The 24,630-nt window shown below is 33.2% G+C and overlaps 2 protein-coding genes across 3 annotated transcripts; one reads left to right on the forward strand and one right to left on the reverse strand.

Moving 5' to 3' along the window:
* Positions 1 to 3,794: 3,794 nt before the first annotated feature.
* LOC133778778 (secreted RxLR effector protein 161-like) lies at positions 3,795 to 4,578 on the forward strand. Its single transcript, XM_062218802.1, has 2 exons — positions 3,795 to 4,475; positions 4,519 to 4,578. The coding sequence occupies exons 1-2, from the start codon at positions 3,795 to 3,797 to the stop codon at positions 4,576 to 4,578; spliced, it is 741 nt and encodes a 246-aa protein (XP_062074786.1).
* Positions 4,579 to 9,972: 5,394 nt separating this feature from the next.
* LOC133834320 (cyclic nucleotide-gated ion channel 1-like) lies at positions 9,973 to 14,405 on the reverse strand. 2 transcript variants are annotated; one of them, XM_062263903.1, is made up of 9 exons: positions 14,294 to 14,405; positions 14,052 to 14,137; positions 12,910 to 13,282; positions 12,611 to 12,823; positions 12,230 to 12,522; positions 12,010 to 12,121; positions 11,681 to 11,908; positions 10,728 to 10,976; positions 9,973 to 10,624 (listed from the first exon to the last, which is right to left on the reverse strand). In XM_062263903.1, exons 2-9 carry the CDS (start codon positions 14,087 to 14,089, stop codon positions 10,106 to 10,108), a joined length of 2,025 nt encoding a protein of 674 aa, XP_062119887.1. In that variant the 5' UTR covers positions 14,090 to 14,137; positions 14,294 to 14,405; the 3' UTR covers positions 9,973 to 10,105. The 2 variants fall into 2 exon arrangements, with proteins under 2 accessions (XP_062119887.1, XP_062119886.1); XM_062263902.1 differs by having other exon boundaries at positions 14,052 to 14,140; positions 14,294 to 14,397.
* Between the last annotated feature and the right edge of the window lie 10,225 nt (positions 14,406 to 24,630).

Below are 24,630 nucleotides of genomic sequence, written 5' to 3' on the forward strand. Positions count from 1 at the left end.
TTTGCAGAAAACCCATTTCGAAGGCTGCTCATTTTTCTGTAAAGTGATAAAGCTTGTTAGAGTTTATTTTAGGTCAATTTTGTTTACTGTTTTGTGTATACACGTGGGTCTTTGTGGTTCACATATTTTGATCAGAATATAAAGTCTATTTTGACCTTGGTTTGATAACATATATGTTGAGCTGGTGTAGGTTAAAGTGGTAAAATTCTACAGTGGTATCAGAGCCAGGTTTGGCAAGGAGATTCAATTCACAAGAGTTATCAAGAAAACAAGAAAGACTGGAGGAAGTTGATCCTCCAGGGGATGTATTCAATACAGGAGATTTTGTGGATATTCCACTGACTGATCAAGCTGAAATTTCTGATTCTTTAACTAGTTTAATTTCAGATTTTTCTAACATGAGTAATATTAAAATTGACATTGATAAGTTTGATGGTTCTGGTGATTACAGGATTTGGAGAAGAAAAATAAGATCTCTATTGGCACAACAGAAACTATTGAGAGTTCTTGAAGATCCAATAGAGTGGCCTGAAAATACCTCCAAGATTCAACAAGAGGAATTCTTGGAGACAGCCACTGGAATCATCATCTTCAACCTATCTGATGCTATAATCAGATTGGTAGATAAAGAAGAGACCCCAGCCAAAATATGGAAGAAATTGGAAGAACAGTTTCAACAAAAGTCATTAACAAACAAGATTTTCTTAAAGGAAAGGATATTCGGATACAAGATGAGCCATACTAAGACTCTTGATCAAAACCTTGATGAATTCCTAAGGATGCATATTGAGCTGGCTAACTCAGGAGAGAATGAGGCTCTAAGTGATGAAAACCAGGCTATTATTATTCTTAATTCACTACCTGAATCCTATAGAGAGGTTAAGATTGCCATTAAATATGGCAGAACTAAAATCACATTGGAAGATGTGATTTCAGCTCTGAAATCAAAGGACTTGGAGATGAAAAATGAAAGATTAGGGACATCAAGTGGAGAAGTGAATTTTAGTCAAGGCAAGCCTCAGCATAAGAAATCTCATCACAATCGGGGCAGAAGTCAACACCGTGGACACTCTAGAGGGCCTAGCAACCACAGAAGCAGATCAAGCTCTAGGGGACCTAATGACCAAAAAGGTTGCTACCATTGTGGAAAACCAGGGCATTTTAAAAGGGATTGCTATCTTTGGTTAAGAAAAAATAAATCCAAATCAGAAGGACAAGACTCAGAAACAAATAAATCAGACTATCACTCTTTCAAGAATAAATCAGAACAGGCCAATATGAGTAGTGGTTATGACAGTGGAGAAGTATATGTCACATCTACTACTTTCAAAGACGATTGGATACTAGATTCAGGTTGTACTTTTCACATGACGAACACACAACAATTCTTTACTGATTTCAGGGAATCAACAGGAGGAAAAGTCATTTTGGGAAACAACCAATCATGCCAAATAGAAGGATCTGGTACAGTAAGTTTTAAAATGTTTGATGGGGCTATAAGGTCACTAACAGGTGTCAGGTTAGTTCCTAGTCTTGCTAGAAATCTGATTTCAATTAGTGTTCTAGATGACATGGGTATTGTGAGTAAAATTGAAACAGGTACAATAAAACTGAGTAAAGGAGCCATGACTATAATAAAGGGGCACAAACATGAAGGCCTATACTATTTACAAGGAGAACCAGTGACTCAATGCAACAATACCATGACACAAGCAACTGAAGATCAAAAGGTTGTCCTATGGCATAGAAGATTGGGACACATCAGTGAAAAGAAACTACAAATTCTAAGTGAACAGAACCTGTTTGGCAAGGATAGAGTGAGCAAGGTGGACTTCTGCGAATCTTGTATATTTGGTAAGCATCATCGGCTTAGGTTCAAAACAGGGGCACACAAAACTAAGAAAATCCTAGAATACATACACTCAGATTTATGGGGTCCTGAAAAGACTTCTACTCATGGGGGGTGTTCTTATTTTATGTCTATAATAGATGATCATTCTAGGAAAGTTTGGGTGTTTTTACTTAAGCATAAAAATGAAGCTTTTCAGAAATTTGTCCAATGGAAAACATTGATGGAAAATCTTACTAATCATAAAGTCAAGACCTTAAGAACAGATAATGGGCTAGAATATTGCAATGACCAGTTTGACCAATATTGTAGGGAAGTTGGGATTCAAAGACATAGAACAGTTCGGTTAACCCCTCAGCAAAATGGTGTTGCTGAAAGGATGAACCGAACTTTAATGAATAAAGTTAGGTGCTTAATGCTACAATCAGGTTTAGCTAAAGGTTTCTGGGGAGAGGCTGTTCTAACTGCTGCTTATCTAGTCAATAGGTGCCCATCTAGTGCTATTGAATGCAAAACACCTGCGGAAGTTTGGACAGGAAAACCACCTGACCTATCAAATTTAAGGGTATTTAGTTGTGCAGCCTATGCACACCAAAGTGTAGGTAAGCTAGAACCTAGAGCTCTTAAGTGTGTGTTCTTAGGTTACCCAGAAGGCACTAAGGGATACAGGTTATGGGTTAAGGAGAAATCTGGTCCTAAAACTATATTAAGTAGGGATGTTGTTTTTAAAGAAGATGTTTTTCCATGTATTACTAATCCTATTTCTAGCACAGATGCAGGTTTAAACACTAACCATGCAGGTACCATAATAGATTATCATACAGAAATAAATCAACATAAAACAACACAAGCAGAACCAGATATCATGCAAACAGACGCTTATCAGAATGAACATGACCAAGTAAGAACAGAGCAAGCAGAGCAAATTCAAGAAGATAATACAGGTCAGGTGGAACATAATCTAGAAGGACAAGAACCGGCTGAAACATTGGCATATTATCAGCTTACTAGAGACAGAACTAGAAGAATCCCTAAACCTACTCAGAAATTCAGTTTTAATGCATGGGAAGAGGTATTAGCTTATGCATTTGTAAGCGCTATGGGGCTGGACAGAACTGAACCTACTACCTATGAGGAAGCTATGAAAGACAAGGATTCAAAATAGTGGGTCAAAGCTATGAATGAAGAGATGGACTCTCTAATCAAGAACAGTACCTGGAAATTGGTAAATAGGCCTAAGGGTAAGAATGTGGTATCATGTAAATGGTTGTACAAGCTAAAAGAGGGCAAAAACAAGGAAGAGCCTATAAAATTCAAAGCTAGACTGGTTGCAAAAGGTTTCACACAGAAGGAGGGGATTGATTTTACTGACATTTTCTCACCAGTGGTTAAGTATAAAACTATACGAATCATGCTCTCTATTGCTACACAATATGATTTAGAGGTTGATCAAATGGATGTTACCACAGCATTTCTACATGGGGAACTAGAAGAAGATATCTATATGGAACAACCAAAGGGGTATGAAGTCAAAGGAAAGGAACATATGGTTTGTAAGCTAATCAAATCCCTATACGGTTTAAAACAGTCACCAAGGCAGTGGAATAAAAGATTTGATGCATTCATGAACAAGAAAAGGTTTTCTAGGAGCTACTATGACACATGCCTATATTATAAGGGAGCTCAAATGAAAGATGTGATCTACTTACTGCTTTATGTGGATGATATGCTCATAATAAGTAAGGAAAGAATTACAATAGACCTAATGAAGGGCTGGCTGAAATCAGAATTTGAAATGAAAGACTTGGGAGTGGCAACTAAAATCCTAGGCATAGGTATTCACAGGGACAGAAACAAGGGAGTACTTACTCTATCTCAGGGAGACTATGTGAGAAGAATCATTGGAAAGTTTTTCATGAAGAATGCTAAGACTACTAGATAGCCTATGACAAACCAATACTACCTCAGCAAGGAACAGTGCCCTAAGACTCAGACAGAAAAAGAAGAAATGGATAAGGTACCCTATTCTAATGCAGTTGGATCTATAATGTATCTTATGGTATGTACAAGACCTGACCTAGCATATGCTATAAGTGTCTTAAGCAAATATATGGCAAATCCTGGAAAAGAGCATTGGGAGGCTATGAAATGGGTATTTAGATATCTACTTGGTTCTACTGAAACAGGACTTAAGTTTACTAAGAAACTAAACTGCACTTTGATAGAAGGATATAGTGATGCTGACTATGCAGGTGACAAGGACAACAGAAAATCTACCTCAGCATATTTTTTCTTAGTGGAAGGAAACTGTGTAAGCTGGAGAGTTCAACTACAGCCAGTAGTGGCCCTATCAACTACTGAATCCGAATATGTAGCAGTTACAGAGGCTATAAAGGAGGCAATATGGATCAAAGGTCTAATGGAAGAACTAAGCCTATTAAGAGAAAAATCTACAGTCTATTCAGATAACCAAAGCTGCATACACCTATGTAAGAATCCAGTTTTTCACGATAGAACTAAGCATGTAGAAATAAAGTATCATTTTATAAGGGATCAAGTAACACAGGAAGTGGTCAACATTGAGAAGGTGCCTACTGAGGACAATCCTATAGACATGGGTACTAAAGTACTGAACCTAACTAAGTTTAAACACTGCCTAAACTTATTAGGTATCCGTCAAGGAGGATAACAACACCACTATTCGAGTCAGGACTCTCAGGGAATACTAATACTATGATTAAGCAGTCTCATAAAGGAATTTAGGTGGAATTTGTTATTTAAATTCCTTTATAAAACTGCTTTATCTAAAATCATTTATACAGCTCAGCAAGATTACAACAGAAATTTAAACTACTCATTCAAAGATCAAAACCTCTAACAGAATATCAGTTACAACAGATTGCCAAGTTATTCAGAAGATCAACTAGTATAAAAAAGGAAAAGAAGTTTCAAACAGAGTAATAAAGAGCCTCCTTCAAGATCTAAGTTGAAGCTCCAAGAATCCTCATGTGTGAAGAAGTTTTTCCACTCGTGAGGTGTTTTGTACAGAAAAAGAAAAGAGAGAAATAGTCAGTAAAAGGGTTAAGGAAATAGTGAAATAAACTGAGAGAGTAGGATAGATTGAGGCTTACCAGTTGATCTCTGTGACTCGGAACCTCCATTGTTGTACTCGAAATCAAGCATGCTAAATGAAAAGACTGAGCTAATCCCTGAGGCGAGCTCGACGAGGAAGTAGCCATTTTTGGGCGAACCTCGAAAACTCTCTGTGTTTGCTTCCTTATCACTCTCTGTTTTCTTATATTTCTGTTGTTATTCATCTCTCAAACCATATTTGGTTTATGCCCTAACAGAGCTTTTGCAGAAAACCCATTTCGAAGGCTGCTCATTTTTCTGTAAAGTGATAAAGCTTGTTAGAGTTTATTTTAGGTCAATTTTGTTTACTGTTTTGTGTAGACACGTGGGTCTTTGTGGTTCACATATTTTGATCAGAATATAAAGTCTATTTTGACCTTGGTTTGATAACATATATGTTGAGCTAGTGTAGGTTAAAGTGGTAAAATCCTACAAATGACAAAATAAATTCCAAGACACTAATTAGGGTGTGCAAAGTTTGGTTTGGTACGGTTTTGCAGAATTTTGAAACCAAACTGCTCATCATACCAAAATTAATAAGTTACTCAAAGTTACCATTTAAAAGAAGTGAAAAGTAAACTGAAAATAAGAATTGAAAAAGACATATACATGAACTAATAAATTACATATATATGCAAAGGGAGATGAGATAGGATTTGTATTACATCCAATAACAGAGAGTATTAAGTAGACAGCAGTTATACGTGAAAAGTAGAACAAGAATGTCCCCAAATATCATATCCAACATCGTTTGAGAAATGATAAACATGTTTTACAAATCAAATATAAAAGAAACAATAATCTTGGCACCAAAAAATATTTGAAACTATCTAGAACACTGAGCTTAAATTCCTAAGGTGTCATTTTTACAATATATAATTGCCTAGCTATAACACATAAATAGACCAAAGCCAGCAAACCTGGTGTGTGTGTATATATATATATAATTTTATCGGATGCAAAAAGTGAAGAGAAACAATAAGATAATGAAAAATATGAAGAGAAACAATAAACAAATAAAATCCACTCTATTATATTTCTCCTCGGCATTTAATCAAACACAATCAATTCTAAACTTTAAGAAACAAATTCCCCTACATATATCCTATAACACCAAGGGCAAAATCGTCCTTTCGCACATATTTCGTTAATCATAATTAACACCTTCCAATTCCCGCTATTCTGGATATTCTCAAACACCAATAAATTATATCACATTACCCTTTAACTCCCAGTAATGCTCTAATCATTAAAATCACCCCGAGACTCACTCCGAGCCCCGAACTTAAACCTGCTATGACCAGGCCGAACACTTGCATTTCATGATCGTCTCATGCTGAAAAGCTCGAACATATCCACATATAATGTGGTACCATTTATAACTCACCCACATGCACGAAAATACACAATCACGCCCTCAACAGGCCAAATTACCAAAATGCCCTTATAATTAAAAATATACCCATATGCATGCATTTATCATCATATAAAAATATAATTCACATAAACATGCATATGATCACTAAATCACATAATAAATCAACTATGACCCTCCCGATCTCCTAATCAAGGTCCTAAACCTTATTAAGAAATTCGAGGCATTACACAAACCTACGAACTCTATGATCTACCCATGAGCATAGATAAAAATTCTCCCTAGGATCCTCAAAGAGAATCAATACATCGGGTTTGTGCTTAAGCATAGAAGGAGACCACATGGAGGATTCGAGCCCCACTTTACCTCCATCACCCGAGCTTGGTGAGGATTTGTCATGAACTTCATTGCCTGAGGCAGGCCAATCGTGTCGGTGGCTACAGGGGCACGTGACCGCGAGCTCGAAGATCTCCTCCGAGGGGGAAGTCTGTCATTGGAAAGCGGCATGTGGTCTCACCTCAAATACTTTTAAGCTAAGTCATCCGTATACTGGCCTTCCTCTAAGAGACCGCAGGTTGGGAGCCGGTCTTCATGGAGAAGGTAGGACATGGATCTCCGAATATAGAGTAGTTGGAGCAAGTCTACCCTATGCTTCTTCATCGTTTCTAATGCGGTGGAGTGGTGGTAATTGGCCGCAAGAATAAACGTGTGAATATTTTGAGTCTAACTATGTAATGAAAAAAGAGACAAGTGTGATGAGATCTTACGGATATGTTGAAAAGAGTAAAATCTGGAAGGAGCGAGACCGTCCGTCCAGAAGAAGGTGAGCTTAACGAATGGGGTATAAATATACTAATGGTGGAAAAATGGGGATATGAAAAGATGTGGGCAGATGTAAAGAGCACTCAAGTACTAGTTGTTAGAGAATATATTTTAATACTCAATGGAATTATGGAAAAACCAAATACAACTCTATGCAAAAATACAATGGACAAGATAATATTGATTAAATAAGTATTACAACTCAATTTCTCAAAATACAAGTAAATAAAAAGATGTAGAAGAAGAATATTACAAACTCAATACTATAACAATACAAGTAAATAAGAAGAACAAAAGAATGAAAACACAAACTCTCACACAACCAAAGTGTAGAGTAGTGGGGATCACCAACTTGAACAAGGTTCAAGACCTTTGTCCAAAAGCTTATTTCCCCCTATTCTCTAAGCACTAAGGAATCTCTCTAGGAAATAGCTATCTGGAATTATCAAGCCTTTTGGTGTATTTTTCAGCCAAGTGCTTTGTGGATGAAAAATTGTGTGTCTTACAAGTGAGCATTAGGCTCCTATTTATAGAGTTTGAGATACCCCTTTGAATTTCAAATTCCACCAACCCTCATGGCAGTTACCAATGTTTAATTGGATGTTTATGGAATTAAAATGGAGATTTGGGAGTTATTTGGGATATTAGAACCATTCAATTTGGAAAAAACTGAAAATTCACATAGGCTGTCAGCCTCACTGGCCGCGGCCACTGAAAGTCAGTGGCCGCGGCCACAAGCCATTTTCAGCACAAAAAAATCATTTTTCCAAAACACTCCAAAGCGTCCCAAATCCTTTCCCACATGATTTTGTAACCTCCAAACACCTATTGGGAGTTAAAAACATGTCTCCAACAGTCATATATCATCATGACTTTATGAAATCCAATCTCAAATGTGTAACATATAATATACACATTATTGGGTAATATTTGGGAGTTACAAATTTGTAACTCCAAAATATGTCACATTTGGGCACACACATGTGTCTAATTTTTGTGACTCTCAATAATATGTTACAAGGTGTGACAAATTACATTTGTGTGACAAATCACATTTTGTCACATTATTTAATCTAATATTATATTATATGAAATAATATAACACTAGTGTCAACCCTTGGCTGACGCGTGTCCATATTCGAGTGCAATAGGCGGCATGATTTTCGAAAGTAGAAGTTTAGAAGTTTCCTTCTCATATAGGATTCGAACCAATACTTTTGAGGGGGAAAAATGTTACACCCAGATTTCGAGAATAGAAATTATGGTCTTGATAGGCTCGTAAAATGTAAGCTCGAAATAAGCAAGTGTGCCATGTCACCAGCATTTATATGATTTGGGTTTGACAGTCTCGCTCAGTATTAAAACGACGACGTTGGAATTGGTGAGCTCAGAAATACGTGTGGCCTCGAAGGTGTTCCGAGGTTACAAGTTAAGCTCGAAGCTACAATTACAAGCGTTCGACACTTGTCTAAATTTCCTTGTTATTTCTTGTTGGCGATCTAGCATCGGTCGAGAGGGTTCGAGCCTGGGCACTGCGAGCTCTGAGAGGACGATATCGATAAAGCTATTTGCTAAGGCTGAGGCAAACCAAAGTAGCGAGCTCGCGATGATTGGTCGATCTCGAAGGTATCCAAGTCATATGTTCGAGGTCGATAATCTAGTGTGAATACGGTTACTGTTTTAAATCCCTATATCTAGGGGATTTGTTTAATCTGTTAATAAATCCCAAATGTCATGGGATATTAAGTATTTAAACACATTTAATTGTATTGATTTGAAATTGGAATAATAACTTCCCGAAATATGAGGGGAAATATTCTGTAAACCAGTCTATAAATAGACTGGAGAAATTCATTTATAGAGACGCTGAATTTGGTATTGGGAATACTCTGCTAAATTATTTTCTAAAAGCTTTAAGGGAATTCCACAATTCAATAATATTGACTCGTGGACTAGGCATATTTTAACTGCTGAACCATGTAAAATATCGAGTGTTTATCATTGATTTTTATAATTTCGTGTTTAGTGCTCTCATTTTCTAAGTTGACAAAAAACGGCGTCAACAATATATAATTAAATTAAGACAATGTATATTTTTATTATGTTAATTTTATGATTAGTTTATACGTATTTTTTTTTTATGAATATTAATTGTGTTATTAATAATTAAATTTAATTTATGTTAAATTTTATTATCTTTAAATAAGCATTATATATTTATTTATTATTAAATAAAATCAAACAAATTATTATATTTTAATATTTTTTATAAAAAAATTATTAATTAATTATCGACAGATTAATAGGGGTGGGACCCGCTGGTATTAAATGAGTCAAACACGATGTTGACTACTTTTTACACCGGCGGAGTCCACCCCTAATAATCCCCTGGTACTAATATATTAACGGTAGGGTGTCAGTCTGCGGGTAATAACCATAATTACTGACCAACTATTGCCGGCGGAATCCAGTGTTATTACCGACGGAGCTTCTGCCGGTAATAACGTGTTTTGTTGTTGTGCTAATAGCTCTATTTAACAAACTAGTCTCCATATATTTTCTACATTCACCAAACTACTAATTAAGCCAAATGAGTGATAATATGTGCACCAAAATTATGTACTAAAACATTACACCATCTGACGTGGCAGTTTCATTTCACCTATCAAATTTATTTCAGGCGAAACACACTGTTTTAAAAACAGTGCCACATCAGTTGGCGTAATGTTTTGGTGCACATATCATTATTCAAACCAAATATTAATATGCATTATGTAATATAGAACTAATGGTGTTTCAGTACTAAATCTTGAATTAAAATAATCTCATAAAATTATATTAAGATTACAAATTCCCTACATAATAAATTCCAAACACAATTTAAATATACCTCTTAATAAAATACATATTTTATAGTTCACGAAACATTAATTAATAATGATTTCCTTTATCTCTTCCCTATCTTGACCTGGACCCTTCTTCTGTTGTGACTTTTTCTTATTCATGTAGCGTCGAAAAGCTCGCTGCAAATACGTAGCTGCAAAAGACCTCATGCCCTCAGACATGGCTTCATTATTGGGTAAGCTTTGAAAGAACTTGCACCAGCATTTCAACAGTACTTCCTCGAAATCAATAGCCCTAAGAGCAAAGGCTTCAACTTTTGTGTGAGATTTGAGATTACAGATTGAGACTGGGAACTTGGAACATCTTGATGTGTTCAATTCCCATTCCACGAGTTCATTTCCATAATAATCACCATTTCGAAGGCGCTCGATTGAACTAGTACTACTGTCAAAGGTCCACACAACACCTTGTAAGATGAACAACATCATATCAAGAGGCTCTCCCTTTCGAATGATATAACTATTCTCTGAGTATATGACTGGTTTTAAAACACTACAGAAATTTTCGAGAACTTTGTCATCGATGTTTTGAAGCAATGGAACCTGTTCATATCCCATATTCAATAACTCACGTCAAAATTTCATAAGGTCAAACACACACATATATATAATATAACGTGGTATAATTAATAATGAATGTACGTACTTTGCTTATCATTGGTAAGCAAATGAGTTTCTTGATTGATACTTCAAGTGACGAAGGTAGAATATGGCAAAGATGTACAATGTCTACATCTTTGCCTTCTTGCAATCTTAGCCTTGCGTATTCCATAATTGTTTCAATTTTAGGTTCTAGACTTTCAAATTGTTGTATCCATGACTTTGCCTTTCGTTCGGCTGCGTTCTTCTCATGCTTTTTCACATCCAATAATTTGATAACCAAACCTGGAAATGTCTGTTCCAAAATGAATATTATATATGTTATATATACATATATATATATAGTATATATATATATATATAGTGGAGATTTTACTACTCAATGGATACTGATAATTATGATAATGTGGTAATATAGTGACTTGCAATAGCAAGTCACCGACAAGTAATTATTTTTTTTTATATTAATTTCGAATTTAGTTTTTTTTTTTTGCCATAATTATTGTTGTTTCCAACCAATGAAAAACACTAGCTATATTTAGAAATTGACATGCATTTGAAAAATAAAAAGTTTGCAATATTATATTTTCATAATAATTACACGTTTTATCAAGTAACCCTTCCAAAAATTTGAAAAAATAAAAATTTATTTTTAGAAATATTAATTAACAACTATAAATATGAACCATTGATATTAATCTAATTGTTAATATTAAAGTAATCATCCATGGATATAAATACCGATCCTTGGCGAAATGAACTATTTTTTTTAAATTATTTTACAGTTTAGCCGAGTTTTAATAATTATTTGCCAAATGACTTATAACAACTTAGATAATTGGTCGAAATTTTAAGAAATCTAAATAAAAAAATTTAGACAACTAGTAAATTTTTTTAGAGAGTTAGCTGAATATTTTTTTACTATCGGTCAAATTTTTAGACAAAGGTGTTATTTTTCAAAAAATTATCAAACGTAAACCAGAGTGTAGAATCACCAACCTCGGTGTTGTGCTGGTTATGACGAGCTTTAACATTAAGTAGAGAAACTAGTTGTTCAATATCAAACTCTTTGCCTTCTTTCATTGCTCTGGATAGGTATCTCTTGATGACTACCCTTTTCTTCGGTGGAAGATCAAGGTGTGATAGATGCAAATCTATTTCTCTTTGTTTGCTACTTATATTTCTTCTTGCCTCTTCTGACTTTGTGGTTGCAAGTTGTATATATGTCTTTTAAATTATCCATTATAAATTAATAGGAGTTAAGAAGACAAATTTAAAAATTAAGAAAGAAAGAAAGAAAGAAAATTTAGTAATGATTGAATACATACCTGTACATTTCCAATTAGGTATAGAAGCAAAAGTAAGCCCAATATGGAAATAAGAACTGCAAACAAGTTTTCATGCACATTGCTACTTGTGTCAAGATTTTGACCACAAGAACTGAAAATAATAATAATAAGAAGAAGAACCATGGAGATTAGAGATGTGATCACACACATTAATTATATGAGATTTTTCAAATAGAAGGTTAAGTATATGTATGCAAACCTTAAATTTCTCAAACCCCACCAAAAACTAGAAGTGAATTTTTGCAGAAAATCTGATTTGCAGACTATACGAGATTCAAGAGCATGAGAAAATATTCCAAAATTGAAGACAGATGCATTTGGGGGATTAACGGGGCAATACTCATTCAACTTTGTCAAATTCTTAATGGGGTGACTGCCATGACAGTAAAAAGGACCAGGTTTGCATTCCTGAGATCCAAGAGTTTTACAAGCAATGTGCCAGCAAGCTGTTTCACGAAAAATTGAAAAGAAATACCAAAAGGCTCCAAGCACCTATGCCAATATATATAAAATTGATCATGTGCTTTTGGTAAAAAAAAAAATGAAAATAATAATAATATGATTCATGATATATACTTACATGACCAAAAATAATGTAAAGAAAGAAGAAGAAGGCACCTCTGACCCATACACGTTGAGTGAGTGAGTCAAAAGTCCTTCCTAAGTCTTTGGCTGAAAGGTACACACGAAGAATCCGAGGAACATATTGGAAAAGTAGTAGTAAGTTGAGAAACTCTCTTGCAAACAAAGATTTTGATGCTGTAATCTTGGGAAAGTACATCAAAACCACCACCTATATACGTACAAATTCTTTATTAGTTATATACACGAATTAAATCTAACCAGTAAATACATTGAATGTGACTTAGTGTTTGTTACCTGAGGGAGAGGAAGAATGGCTAAAATATCAATTAGAAGATAAGACCAAGGAAGACCTATAAAAATAGATTGACCAAGTTCCTTAGACGTTGCAATTGCAGATTGAAGCTGAAAAATGATGTTTAGAATGTAGGAGAAATCGGTAAGGAATCGCAAAACAAGAAATATTTGCATCATATTGTGGTCAATATTGAGGCACTTTTGGTCATCGTTTACAATTGGAATGTAGAGGAACAATGGATCGATTGTGACTCCAATTACACATGAAACTAGGAAAATCTTATTCCATTTTCTAGAGTATGCTGCCCATGGGTTTAGTGCTGAATGATTTTGCCTTCCATCTTTCTTGGCCTTGGAATCTTGCTTTTCATTCCTAAAAGAAAAGATTAATTTGATATTTCTAAAGAATATATAGATTCCACATGGCATAGAAAAATTAATAATCTCACTATTCAGGAAAACCATAAATTAATAATTTCATAACCCAATTAAGAGAACTTTGAATGATTTCGGAGAATTGCTAAAGGGCACTACTGGTATTCAACACCATAAGTATGTGGCATATTGTTATTGGTATAATCTAATATCGGGTCCCACTTATTTTAATTTAATATGTATTATGAGGTATCGCTAACCAATTATAGAGTGTCACCTCATGTGGTGTTGGGCACTATAAGAGGCCTGATAGTAACATTTATAAATTGGTACGTTGGATATCTACTTTCCTAAATTTAACATAATATGATCAATTCATCTCTATGATTAATATCAATCAATTTTTTTGGTCCCACATGTTACTAATTTGTACACGTTTTACAGTATATCAATATATAAATAATAAATAAAAAATTAGACTGTGTAAACTTTTAATTTTTATTTATTTTTCCACTAGTTCAAAGTAATGAATTAGTAGTATGAAAGGAAGTGTTAAATTAGTAGTAGTAAAGCAAATAAGATAAATATTGAACGGTATAATCGATCGTAATTAAAAAAAATACAAATTTTAGGAATCTTCAGCTTATAGCTCCTGAAGCACATAGTAATAAATAAGAAAATTTAGGAATCTTCATGTATGGCTCAAATAAGAAAATTTGGATGAAATTAACATATTAATAAATAAAAATACATTATTAATTAATTACCGCACTGTGCTGGAACCGTTGTATCCAGGAATATTCATAGCTGTGGTTTCCTCTCCTCTTGACGAAGAATGAATATATTACAATTCCTGCTGAATTATTTGACAGAGAAAATAGCAGGTAATTACATGAAAAATCAAATACCATTTTCCAATATGTGTGCAAATTAAAATTTGCATGCATATTAAAAAATATGAAATTATATAATTACATATATATACATACTGAGTATGAAAAATACTCACCTGCAGAGGCTAGCTATTTCGCTCAGATGTTCATAGTAGAAAAAGGAATTAGTATAATATAAATATATATATATATATATATATAATATGAAACGAAGAAGGAAGATTTGTATATGCTTGGGTCAACAATCAACTCAACGTTGAATGACAGGTATACATATGTGTGGTTATTCTTTTTTGAGCTTATTTTTTTTTTAAAAAAAAAGAACATTTAATTTATTTTTATATAAAAGTTTATTATTATTATTATTCATCAAATTAAATAGTTTCTCTTGCTATAGTAATATTTGCATATCAAAGGTTTCTGTTTTTTTAATTATTTAATAAAAGAAATTTCTGTGGTATAATACTTCAATATAATACATTAAGACATTGAAGAAGGGCGTTGGAGAAAGAACAAGTAAAGCTATGCAATCCCACATCGCCTAGGGAATGTTAAGTGTGATGATTCTAAGACTGAGTAGGTATGAGACTACATAGTTGAAAAGAGTTTAAATAGATTGATGGGTACTACTTGTGCCAACAAGGTGCATCATCTTTTCGGTAGCCCATCACTTGAGAACTCTAAAGTTAAGCGTGCTTGACCTGGAGTAATCTTATGATGGGTGACCTCCTGGGAAGTTTTCCCAGGAAGCGTGCGAGTGAGGACAAAGCACGCTGGAAAGACTCGTGTTGGTTTGCAGAGACAGTCGTCATTCTAGGAAGCAGCCTTAGTGACGTAGGGTGTTACAAATGGTATCAGAGCCTTGACACAGCCAGAAGTGTGGCCGACGGGGACGTCAGACCCCTAAGGGTGGGTAATTGTGACAGTCAGTATCCCGTGATCTGTAGGGGAAAGACCGGGTAAAGCTGTGCAATCCCACATCGCGTGAGGAAGGTTTAGTGTGACGATTCTTAGACTGAGTAGGTATGGGAATACATAAAAATAGTTTCATAAATAGATTGATGGGTACTACTTATACCAACAAGAAGCATCATCTTTTCAATAACCCATCACTTGAGAACTCCAAAGTTAAGCATGCTTGACTTGGAGTAATCTCATGATGGGTGACCTCTTGGGAAGTTTTCCCAGGAAGTGTGCGAGTGAGGACAAAGAACGCTGGAAAGACTCGTGTTGGTTTGCAGGGCCAGTCTTCATTCTAGGAAGCAGGTTTAGTGACGTGGGGCGTTACAATGGTATCAGAGCCTTGACACAGCCGAAAGTGTGCCCGACGGGGACGTCAGAACCCTAAGGGTGGGTGATTGTGACAGTCAGTATCCCTTGATCTGTAGGGGGAAAGACCGGGTAAAGCTATGCAATCCCACATCGCCTGGGGAAGGTTAAGTGTAATGATTTTAAGACTATGTAGGTATGGGACTACATAGTTGAAGAGAGTTTAAATAGATTGATGGGTACTACTTATGCCAACAAGATGCATCATCTTTTCGGCAGCCCATCACTTGAGAACTCCAAAGTTAAGCGGGCTTGACCTGGAGTAATCTCATGATGGGTGACCTCTTGGGTAGTTCTAGAAAGACTCGTGTTGGTTTGCAGGGCTAGTCTTCATTCTAGGAAGCAGCCTTAGTGACATGGGGCGTTACACAAATTGTATAAATAAATGCAGAACCATCAAACCTGCCGAGAGCCTGCCGGCAAACTTGCCCAAGTCTTCTATAGAACCAAACCCTCCCCAAAGCTTGTCCAAGTTAAAATAAAAATAATAATCTTGATTATTATTAAGTAAAGAAAAATGGGTGAATTTTTTTTTTTTTGTAATTTTGGTACTATTTATGATTTTTTATAAAATGGTTTTTGTATAAAATTCGACCAGCTGTATAAAAGTTTTGACCGATTGTTTGAATTTTTTGACTACCTATCTAAATTATGAGATATTATTTTGTAAAACATTATTAAAATTAGGCTAGAGTGTAAAATGACTTTAAAAAATGAGTCATTTTGTCATGAGACCGTTAAGTAAAGTTAAGATAAAATCATAAAAAATCCAACTAATAATTAAAAATAGCTTTCAATCACATGAGAAAATTCCTTAATAAGAAAATAGTAAAGTTTAAATTTTGATTTAGAAATCATATATATAAACACAATCATAAAAATGAAAAAAAAAAAAACAAATTTATAGCTAGAAGCTACACCGATCTAAATCAATGGTAAAACAATAATATTTATGAATAAGAAATTTAAATAAAGTTAAACTAACATAACAAAAGTAAATGGAAAAAATACCATAAAAAATTGATATTCATATATGGGCAAGTTCAATGGGACTCCATCCCTGCATATTGTTACTGTTTTAATAGCAAATAAAATCCAATGGCTGGCCAAATGTTATCCCATTTTGCTGAAATGCTACAGTATTGTAGCAACAACAACCATTATTTTGTCTTTTCGATTTTTATATTAATGTTTTATAAATAAATATATATATTATTTTATTTATAAGGTAAATTAATATAATAATATAGAATGCATTTTTTGTGTAAATTTTAGTGTTGTGGTTAATAGAAAAAAATTGTGATAAAATTTCATTATTTTGGTAATAAAAAAAATTTGCGTTGAAAATCATCACAACACCAAAAACAGAAAGGGTTATACCATTGTGTCGTTTTTAGGGGTGCACCAATGTGCCCCTTTTAGGGGTGCACCCAAGCAGTCATCCATCGGATAATTTAGAGCATGCACTACAAGAAACAACGTTTTTGCTGGTTTCACCGGCGCATTTGGTGAATTGCGCCGGCAAAGGCGCCATTCAGAGTTGTGCCGGCAAAAGTAACCTTTTCCGGTGCAATTCTGAATTGCGCCGGCAAAAGTTTAACAATATATTATGAAGTGACTTTTGCCGGCGCAATTCACCTAACGCGCCGGCAAAAGTCAGCGTGAAATTAATTCTGTGCACGTTTTCAAGGAGGTAGGTGGCCAGACTTTTGCTGGCGCGTTTAGTTGCGCCGACAAAAGTCAAAAAATGCGCCGGTAAAGGTATGCTTATTTAAACGGCGTTGTTTTGAACTAGGGTTTCTCTTATAGACTTTTGCCGGCGCAATTTTATACTTTTGCTGGCGCAACGAAACGCGCCGGCAAAAGTCATAACATTATAACTCAGCCGCCCGAGTCTTCTTCTCCATTTTTTTTCATTATCTCAGATTTCTCTCATTTCTTTCCCATACCCTCTCTTCTTCAACGACACCATCTCTCTCAAGGGTAAGTTATTTTATTTTTTTGTTTGTTAGTTTGTTTTGCCCATAAATTTTCTTCTCATTTCTTTTTTTTTTCTTAGTTGTACACACCGCCGTCGGGACCACCCTGCCACCACCGAACTACCCCGCCAACTGGATCACCCCGCCACCACCAGACCACCACGCTGCACAGGTATATACTGATATATATAATTATATATGTTATATATTATATATATAAACTGATATATATTATATATATAAACTAATATATATTATATATTATATATAATCTAATATATATTATTGTAGAGTCCAAGAACTTTACTTAGGTAGTTAGATAATAGTAGTAATAGTAATAGCTAGTAGTTGTTATAGTATGTTTATTACTGTGGATTTTGGTTCAAGCAGGGATTTAATTGGAAACTTCTAGCAATAGTTATGAATTTTATAAGTTTAACCTATAGTTTAAGAATATTAATTATAACATAAGGTTTGATTAATATTGCTGGCTATTAATATGATGATTATTATAATCTAAGGTTTAGATAGAGCCAATAGGATTATGACAATTGTCATATGCATGATTATTAAGGAATCATTATTTTAATAAGGGAAATATAAGACTTAGTCTTCACCAGAATCTGTTAGGAGCATGATATTTATTTAGATATTTAGACTCACAATTTTATTTATTTGTGGATTAGGTTGTTATTTAGATAATTAAATAGATTTTTTTTTCGTAACTTTAGGGTACTGTAACTTCCGACCTATTTTTGACCCATTTATCTTATGAATTTCGAAAAATATTATTTCTAAAAAGTTTTAGATAATTTAATTATCTTTCTAACGGTATAGAGATATTCTAAATCGGAGTCCTACAGCTCCAGATATGTTGATTTTACTGTAGGTTAGTTTAAAGTTACGGGATTTAGAAAGTTAGAAGTTAGGATTCTATTTTTAATTTAAATTTAAATTTGGATTATAATTAAAATATTTTTATTCCTTAGGATTCTATTTTAAATTTAAATTTAAATTTGGATTATAATTAGAAGATTTTTATTCATAGAACTCTATAAATAGGACCTAGCACCAAGCCTTTTCATTCATTCTTCAAGCATTGATCAGAGCCTTCAAGGTGCTAGTGAGACTATAGAGTGATAAACACTTGGGTTGGGGTTATAAACTTTGTCATTCTAAGCTTATTAGACACTTGGGAAGTAAGGTTCATAGAGTGTATTTCGGTTTCGAAGTGTAGTTCGGTCATAGCAATTTCAAAGGTATTCCTATTCTTAGTTCCTTTTCTGTATTGTTTCATTAGTTCTTATACTTTTTCTCTACTCAATTCCTAACCCAATCTTCTCTATTCTTGGTTAGGCATCTAAGTTCTTCAAACTTGAGATTTCTTGTTGGTAAGTATCTTCTCGATGGTTTAGTTCATTCCTCTTCATCTTTTTTTTTTTAAACACTCACATCTCTATTAATGGTTTTTAGGAGTGTTCCAAAATCCTGACCTTGTTCTCATCATCCCGGTATTTTGGTAAGGAAAATAGGCTAGATCTTGTATGTTTGTATGATATGTCATGTTTTTATGTTATGTTATGTTATGATAAGTTTATGTTTTTATATGTTATGTTATGATTCACCCTACCTCAAATATTAGACAGGGGACGTAGATGGGTTATCATACACTACATGTGATCTAACCTACCTCAAATATTAGACAGGGGATGTAGATGGTTTATCACATGTCATAATGGCCATTATTAGTATAGTCTTATATAATATATGTTATGATATGTTTTCAGCATATGTTATGATATGATTTTATGTGTATGTTTATGTGGTTAGTAGTTTTTCCTTGCTGGGCATTAGGCTCATTCCTTTATGTTTATATGTGCAGGAAAATAGTTGTGGCGGCGGAAAGATTCTTGGCAGTTTGAGGATGCACTACTACAAAAAAGGCTTTTCTCTGCGGTTTTTTTACTCAATACACTGCGGTTTTCGAGAGTATTGAAAAACGCAGTGTATTCGACCGCAGAGAAAAGTGGTATGCCAACCGCGGAGAAAAGTGTCACTTTTCTCTGCGGTTGTAGTAAGCCAACCGCAGAGAAAGATGTACTTTTCTCCGCGGTTTTTTTAAAATAACTGCTGAGAAAGAAATACTTTTATCCGCGGTTTTATTGAAAAAACTGTAGAGAAAAGTAGTGTAATTTTTCAAAATTTTGACGAAGCATAACTTTGTGCTCAGTTCTCCGTTTTTGGTGTTTTTTGTTTCAACTTTGGTATTTTTTCGAGATCTATTTAGCTGCATACAAAAGAGACCTAAAAACCTGAAAAAAAAACAAAATTTTCAGGTTTTGTCACCAAAAAATCTGAAGAAAAAAAATTCAGCAACCAAATTAATGATTTATGAAAAAAATCTCAAAATTTTGAATTCTATTTGTCTATTTCACACAAAATAAACTCTAAAAATAATGATGAAAAAAAAACAAAAAACTATACAAACAAAGATATATAGATCATTACATATTTTGAAGCTCAAGAACACAATGTATGCCCAAAAATACAGTGAAAATGGACAATTTTTCGACCAAATCCTAACCATTTTTACTACCAAAAACTTGAAAATAGACAAATATTAAGCATCAACTTCAGTTTTTAACTAAGATTTAGCTAAAAAAGATGAAAAAAAAATAGTAAGATTAAGGTTGAAAGACATACCGCCGCTGTTGAAGAAGTTTTTCGCGAAATGAAGTAGGTTTACGAACCTTGTGGGGAAGTATGAGTTTATATATAGGTCTGGAACCGCAGAGAAATAAAGACTTTTATCTGTGGTTGTATTGAAAAAACCGCAGAGAAAAGTAGTGTAATTTTTCAAAACTTTTACCGAGCATAACTTTGTGCTCGGTTGTCCATTTTGATTGTTTTTTTTTTACTTTGATATTTTTTCGAGATCTATCCAAATAAAAGAAAACCGCGGAGAAAAGTAGTGCAACTTTTCTCTGCATTTTTTTTAAGAAAACCGCAGAGAAAAAGTTTTCACTTCCCACTTTTCCTACTTTACATTACGTTTTTTAAAAAAACCGCAGTAACAAAGTTCCTAAGTGTCCTTCAATCCTTTTTTTTGCGCTTTTTATTTTAGATTGAAAAAAAAGCCCAGAGAAACCCTATATTTGTAGTAGCGATGTGTATTGAGGCTGGATGAAATAAGTGGAATGCGTGTTCGATTCGAGGATGAAGTTTTTAAGTCTTTTAGTTATGATTTCTATGTATTATTTTTCCGCACTTAATTTTGTAGCCAATTTATTTAAGTTATGTTTTGTTTTCAAAACAATGGGATCCCATATCCTAAATGAATTTTTATGTATTTAATCTTTACTTTACAGTTTTTAAATAAAGTTATGGTTTTCATATGTACGTTTTCTTAAGATTAGTATAGTAGTCATTAATGGTCCAAAGTCTAGAATAGTTGGATCGTTACAATTATATATTTTATATTATATAATCTGATATATATTATATATTTAAACTAATATATATATATATATATTTAAACCGATATATATATTTATATATGTTTTAAAATGTATATGTTTATATTTATATTTATGTTTTTATTTTCTGTTTTGTATTTTCTTATTTTTTATTTATTTATTTCTGTTTATATATGATTTAATTTTTGTTTTTTGTTTATTTTTTTATTTTTATTTTCTGTTTTAAATTTTAGAAAAAGAGGTACAAGAAAAAATCAAATTTTATGTTGTGCATGATAGTATAGTAAAATTATTACATTAGATGATCTAATATAATCTCATAATTAGAAATTAATTTAATTAGTATTCGATTAATCTTAAGATTATGAGATTAGATTTGGTATTATAATAAGATTAAATTTTAGCAATTAAAAATCAAATTTTAAAATATTTTAGAAATTTTAAGTAAATATGCATTTATGTTGTGCATGCTCTGAGAATATTCTGTATATTGATCTAGTAATATCTCTATAGAAGAAGCAAGCTTCAACGCTCCCCAAGACAACAGAGCCATCATTGTGGGGAGGGTAAAGAGCTTCCAACGCAAAGCGGCCTTTCATTCCCTTGTTTCGTCGTGGCACACCCCCCGGCTCAGGGGGGACCAGAAAACGCCTTTCGTTTTCCCCCCTTCGTCGGCCCTTGCCGCTTTCCTTAACAAGCCCTCAAGCTTCCTTTGCACCGCCTTCCTCATAGAAGCCGCCGGGTTGACCCCGAAGGCCGAATTCTATGGTGGAGAACGCTGTAATAATAATTGGGCCATGAGAGACCTTATTAAGTATTGCAAAAGAAAGGGCCTGCTGATAGAGCTGGGCAGGTGTGTAGTTTGCAGGTTTTATAAAATTTTGGGATAGTTTAAAATATAGTTGTTATGCTGCCCACATTTTGTTAGTCTTAGGAAAATTAACATTAATTACAAAAAATATAGTCGTCAAAATTAATTTTTATTTTAATGCTTTATATGTATTTGTTTCTCTTAATAACAACTATATTTAAGTTACTTTTATAATATATGTTTTTTGTATTTATAATTTTTTTTGTAAAATTAAAAAAACAGATTTGAATATGTATTTTTTTTATTTTAATGTGTTATATGTATTTGTTTAATTTTGCTTGTTAATTTTTATTATATTGTATTTTGCGATATATGTATTTTAGTTAAAGTATGAACTTAAAAAAACCAGATTAATAATGTATGTTTATATTTTTAAATTGTTTTATATTAAATTTGATATTTTTGTAAATATGTATTTAATAATTTTTTTTGTATTAATAAAACAATCAGTTTTGGTATATGTTTTTTTGTGGTTAAATATTTGTATATATGTAAATTGATGTATTTCTTAATGTATATATATGTTTTGTATGATCTGGGAATATTCTGGGTATATATGTGTTTAATTTGTAGGTTTTTCAATTTTTGGGATAGTTTGAAATATTGCCGTTATGCTGCCCAATTTTGTTAGAGTTAGTAAAATTAATAAAAGTTTAATAATTAATTAAATAAAAATGTAAGTATAATTAAAAATTCATCAAAAAAATAAATTTTAACTATAATTTAAATAAAATAAAATTACCAATCATAATAATTAATAATTAATTTTAACATTAATATTAGATGTTTTGTAATTGAAAAAGTTAAAAATATAAATGATTTAATAAAATATAATTAAGTAAAATATAAATATAATAAAATTGTTATTGATTAAGTATACAAATTGAAGAATTTAATAAAAAATTACAAAATGAAATTAATGTATAATTAAATTAATTTTAAAATAAAAGTAATAAATAAGTAAATGTTAAAGTTGATTGGCCAAATGACACGTGACACTACATGATTTGTCAACATTGTTAATATTCTTAAAATAATTTTCAATTTATTTTTCAATTTAACAAAACATAAAATTTACATTTTTTTAATAAAAAAATCAAACTTTTTTTCAATTTAAGATTAAGTATGAAAAATACATTTTTTTAAATTTAAATTTAATTTTTTATTGTTAATATCCTCAAATTTTTTAATTCATTATTATTATTATTATTAAAATCTTCCTATTTATCATTTTGTCTACTTTTTTTCAATTAAAGATTAAGTAATTTTGTTTAAAATCCAAGCAATAATTTAAGATAAATTTTTTTTTTACTTAATCTTAAATAATTGATTAAAAGCAACAAATTTGATTTTTTTTTTAAATGAGAAAAAATTATTTTTTGTTACTTTTAAATTGAAAAACAATAAATTGGATTTTTTTTTTTGTAAAATGAAAAATATAAAATGATTTTTTTATGAAAAATTATTTATAATAATAATAATAATAATAATAATAATAATAATAATGTGTACCAATCATGTGGTGCCACAAGTCATTTAAGTGTTAGTAAGTTGTAAGTTTGAGTAATTTAGCCGCAAATATCCCTATAAGTAATTATTTTTGCCAGAGATAGAATATTATTATCAGTTAGTGATAATTAGGGAAACAAACAATCATGAAATACTTTGACTATCATTTCCCTCATTTTAAGACAATTATTAATATTTTCTTAATTATTTTGCTTAAAGATGACGAGCGAGAGAAGCTGGATGAGTGCGAGGAATCGTTGGTCTCTGGAGTATAGAAATGGTGTTAAGGAGTTCTTCGATATCGCCAAAAATCAGTTGAACGATCGGGGTTTGGTTCGCTATCCGTGCAAGAAATGTGGGAATGTTAAGTTCCAGCCTATAAATGCAATTTTGATGCATTTATTCAACAATGGCATCGTACAGTCCTACAAAGTGTGGCATTACCATGGAGAGGCGCTGCCGTCACCACCAGATGTGGTACGAGATCATGATAAAGATGAGATAGCAGATATCCTGGAGGATGTTTACGCTGAAGATGACGTTCCCGCTGGAAACTATAATGATCCTCCCCAAGATGATCCTCAACATCGCGACAAGTATGACAATTTATTTAAGGAGATGTCAAGTGAACGGTACCCGGGTTGCCGAAAGTATTCCGTGTTGAACTTCTTGGTGAAGCTGATGCATCGGAAAGTTATTAACAAGTCCAGCAATCATTACTTTGATGGTTTGCTGGAATTGTTAGTCGACGCTATGCTTGACAGAACAATTTTACCTAAGTCTAACTATGAGGTGAAGGCAAAGTTGCGGAGTATTGGATTGGGATATGAGTCCATCGATGCTTGCAAGCATGACTGTGACTGTTTTGGAAGGAGAATGCAAATTTGGAATTCTGTCCGGTTTGTGGTGAGTGTCGCTGGCAAGATAATCGTGGGAACGGGAAGAAAGTGGCCCATAAGGTCATGCGGTACTTTCCGTTGGCGCCGAGATTGAAAAGGCTGTACAGTTCCAGATATACTGCAGAGGATATGAGATGGCACTATTCTAAAAGTCCAAAGGAAGATGGTGTGATGAGGCACCCCGCTGACAGTAAGGCGTGGAAGCACCTTGATGAGTTGTACCCATCTTTCGCAGCCGAACCTCGAAATGTTAGGCTTGGGTTGGCTACAGATGGTTTCAATCCTTTTGGGAACATGAGCAACTCTTACAGCATGTGGCCTGTGATACTTGTCCCATACAACTTGCCGCCGTGGAAGAGCATGAAACCACATTCATTAATGTTGTCTATT

Source organism: Humulus lupulus, chromosome 5 (genome assembly GCF_963169125.1).
Source record: "Humulus lupulus chromosome 5, drHumLupu1.1, whole genome shotgun sequence".
Classification (NCBI taxonomy): Eukaryota; Viridiplantae; Streptophyta; class Magnoliopsida; order Rosales; family Cannabaceae; genus Humulus; species Humulus lupulus.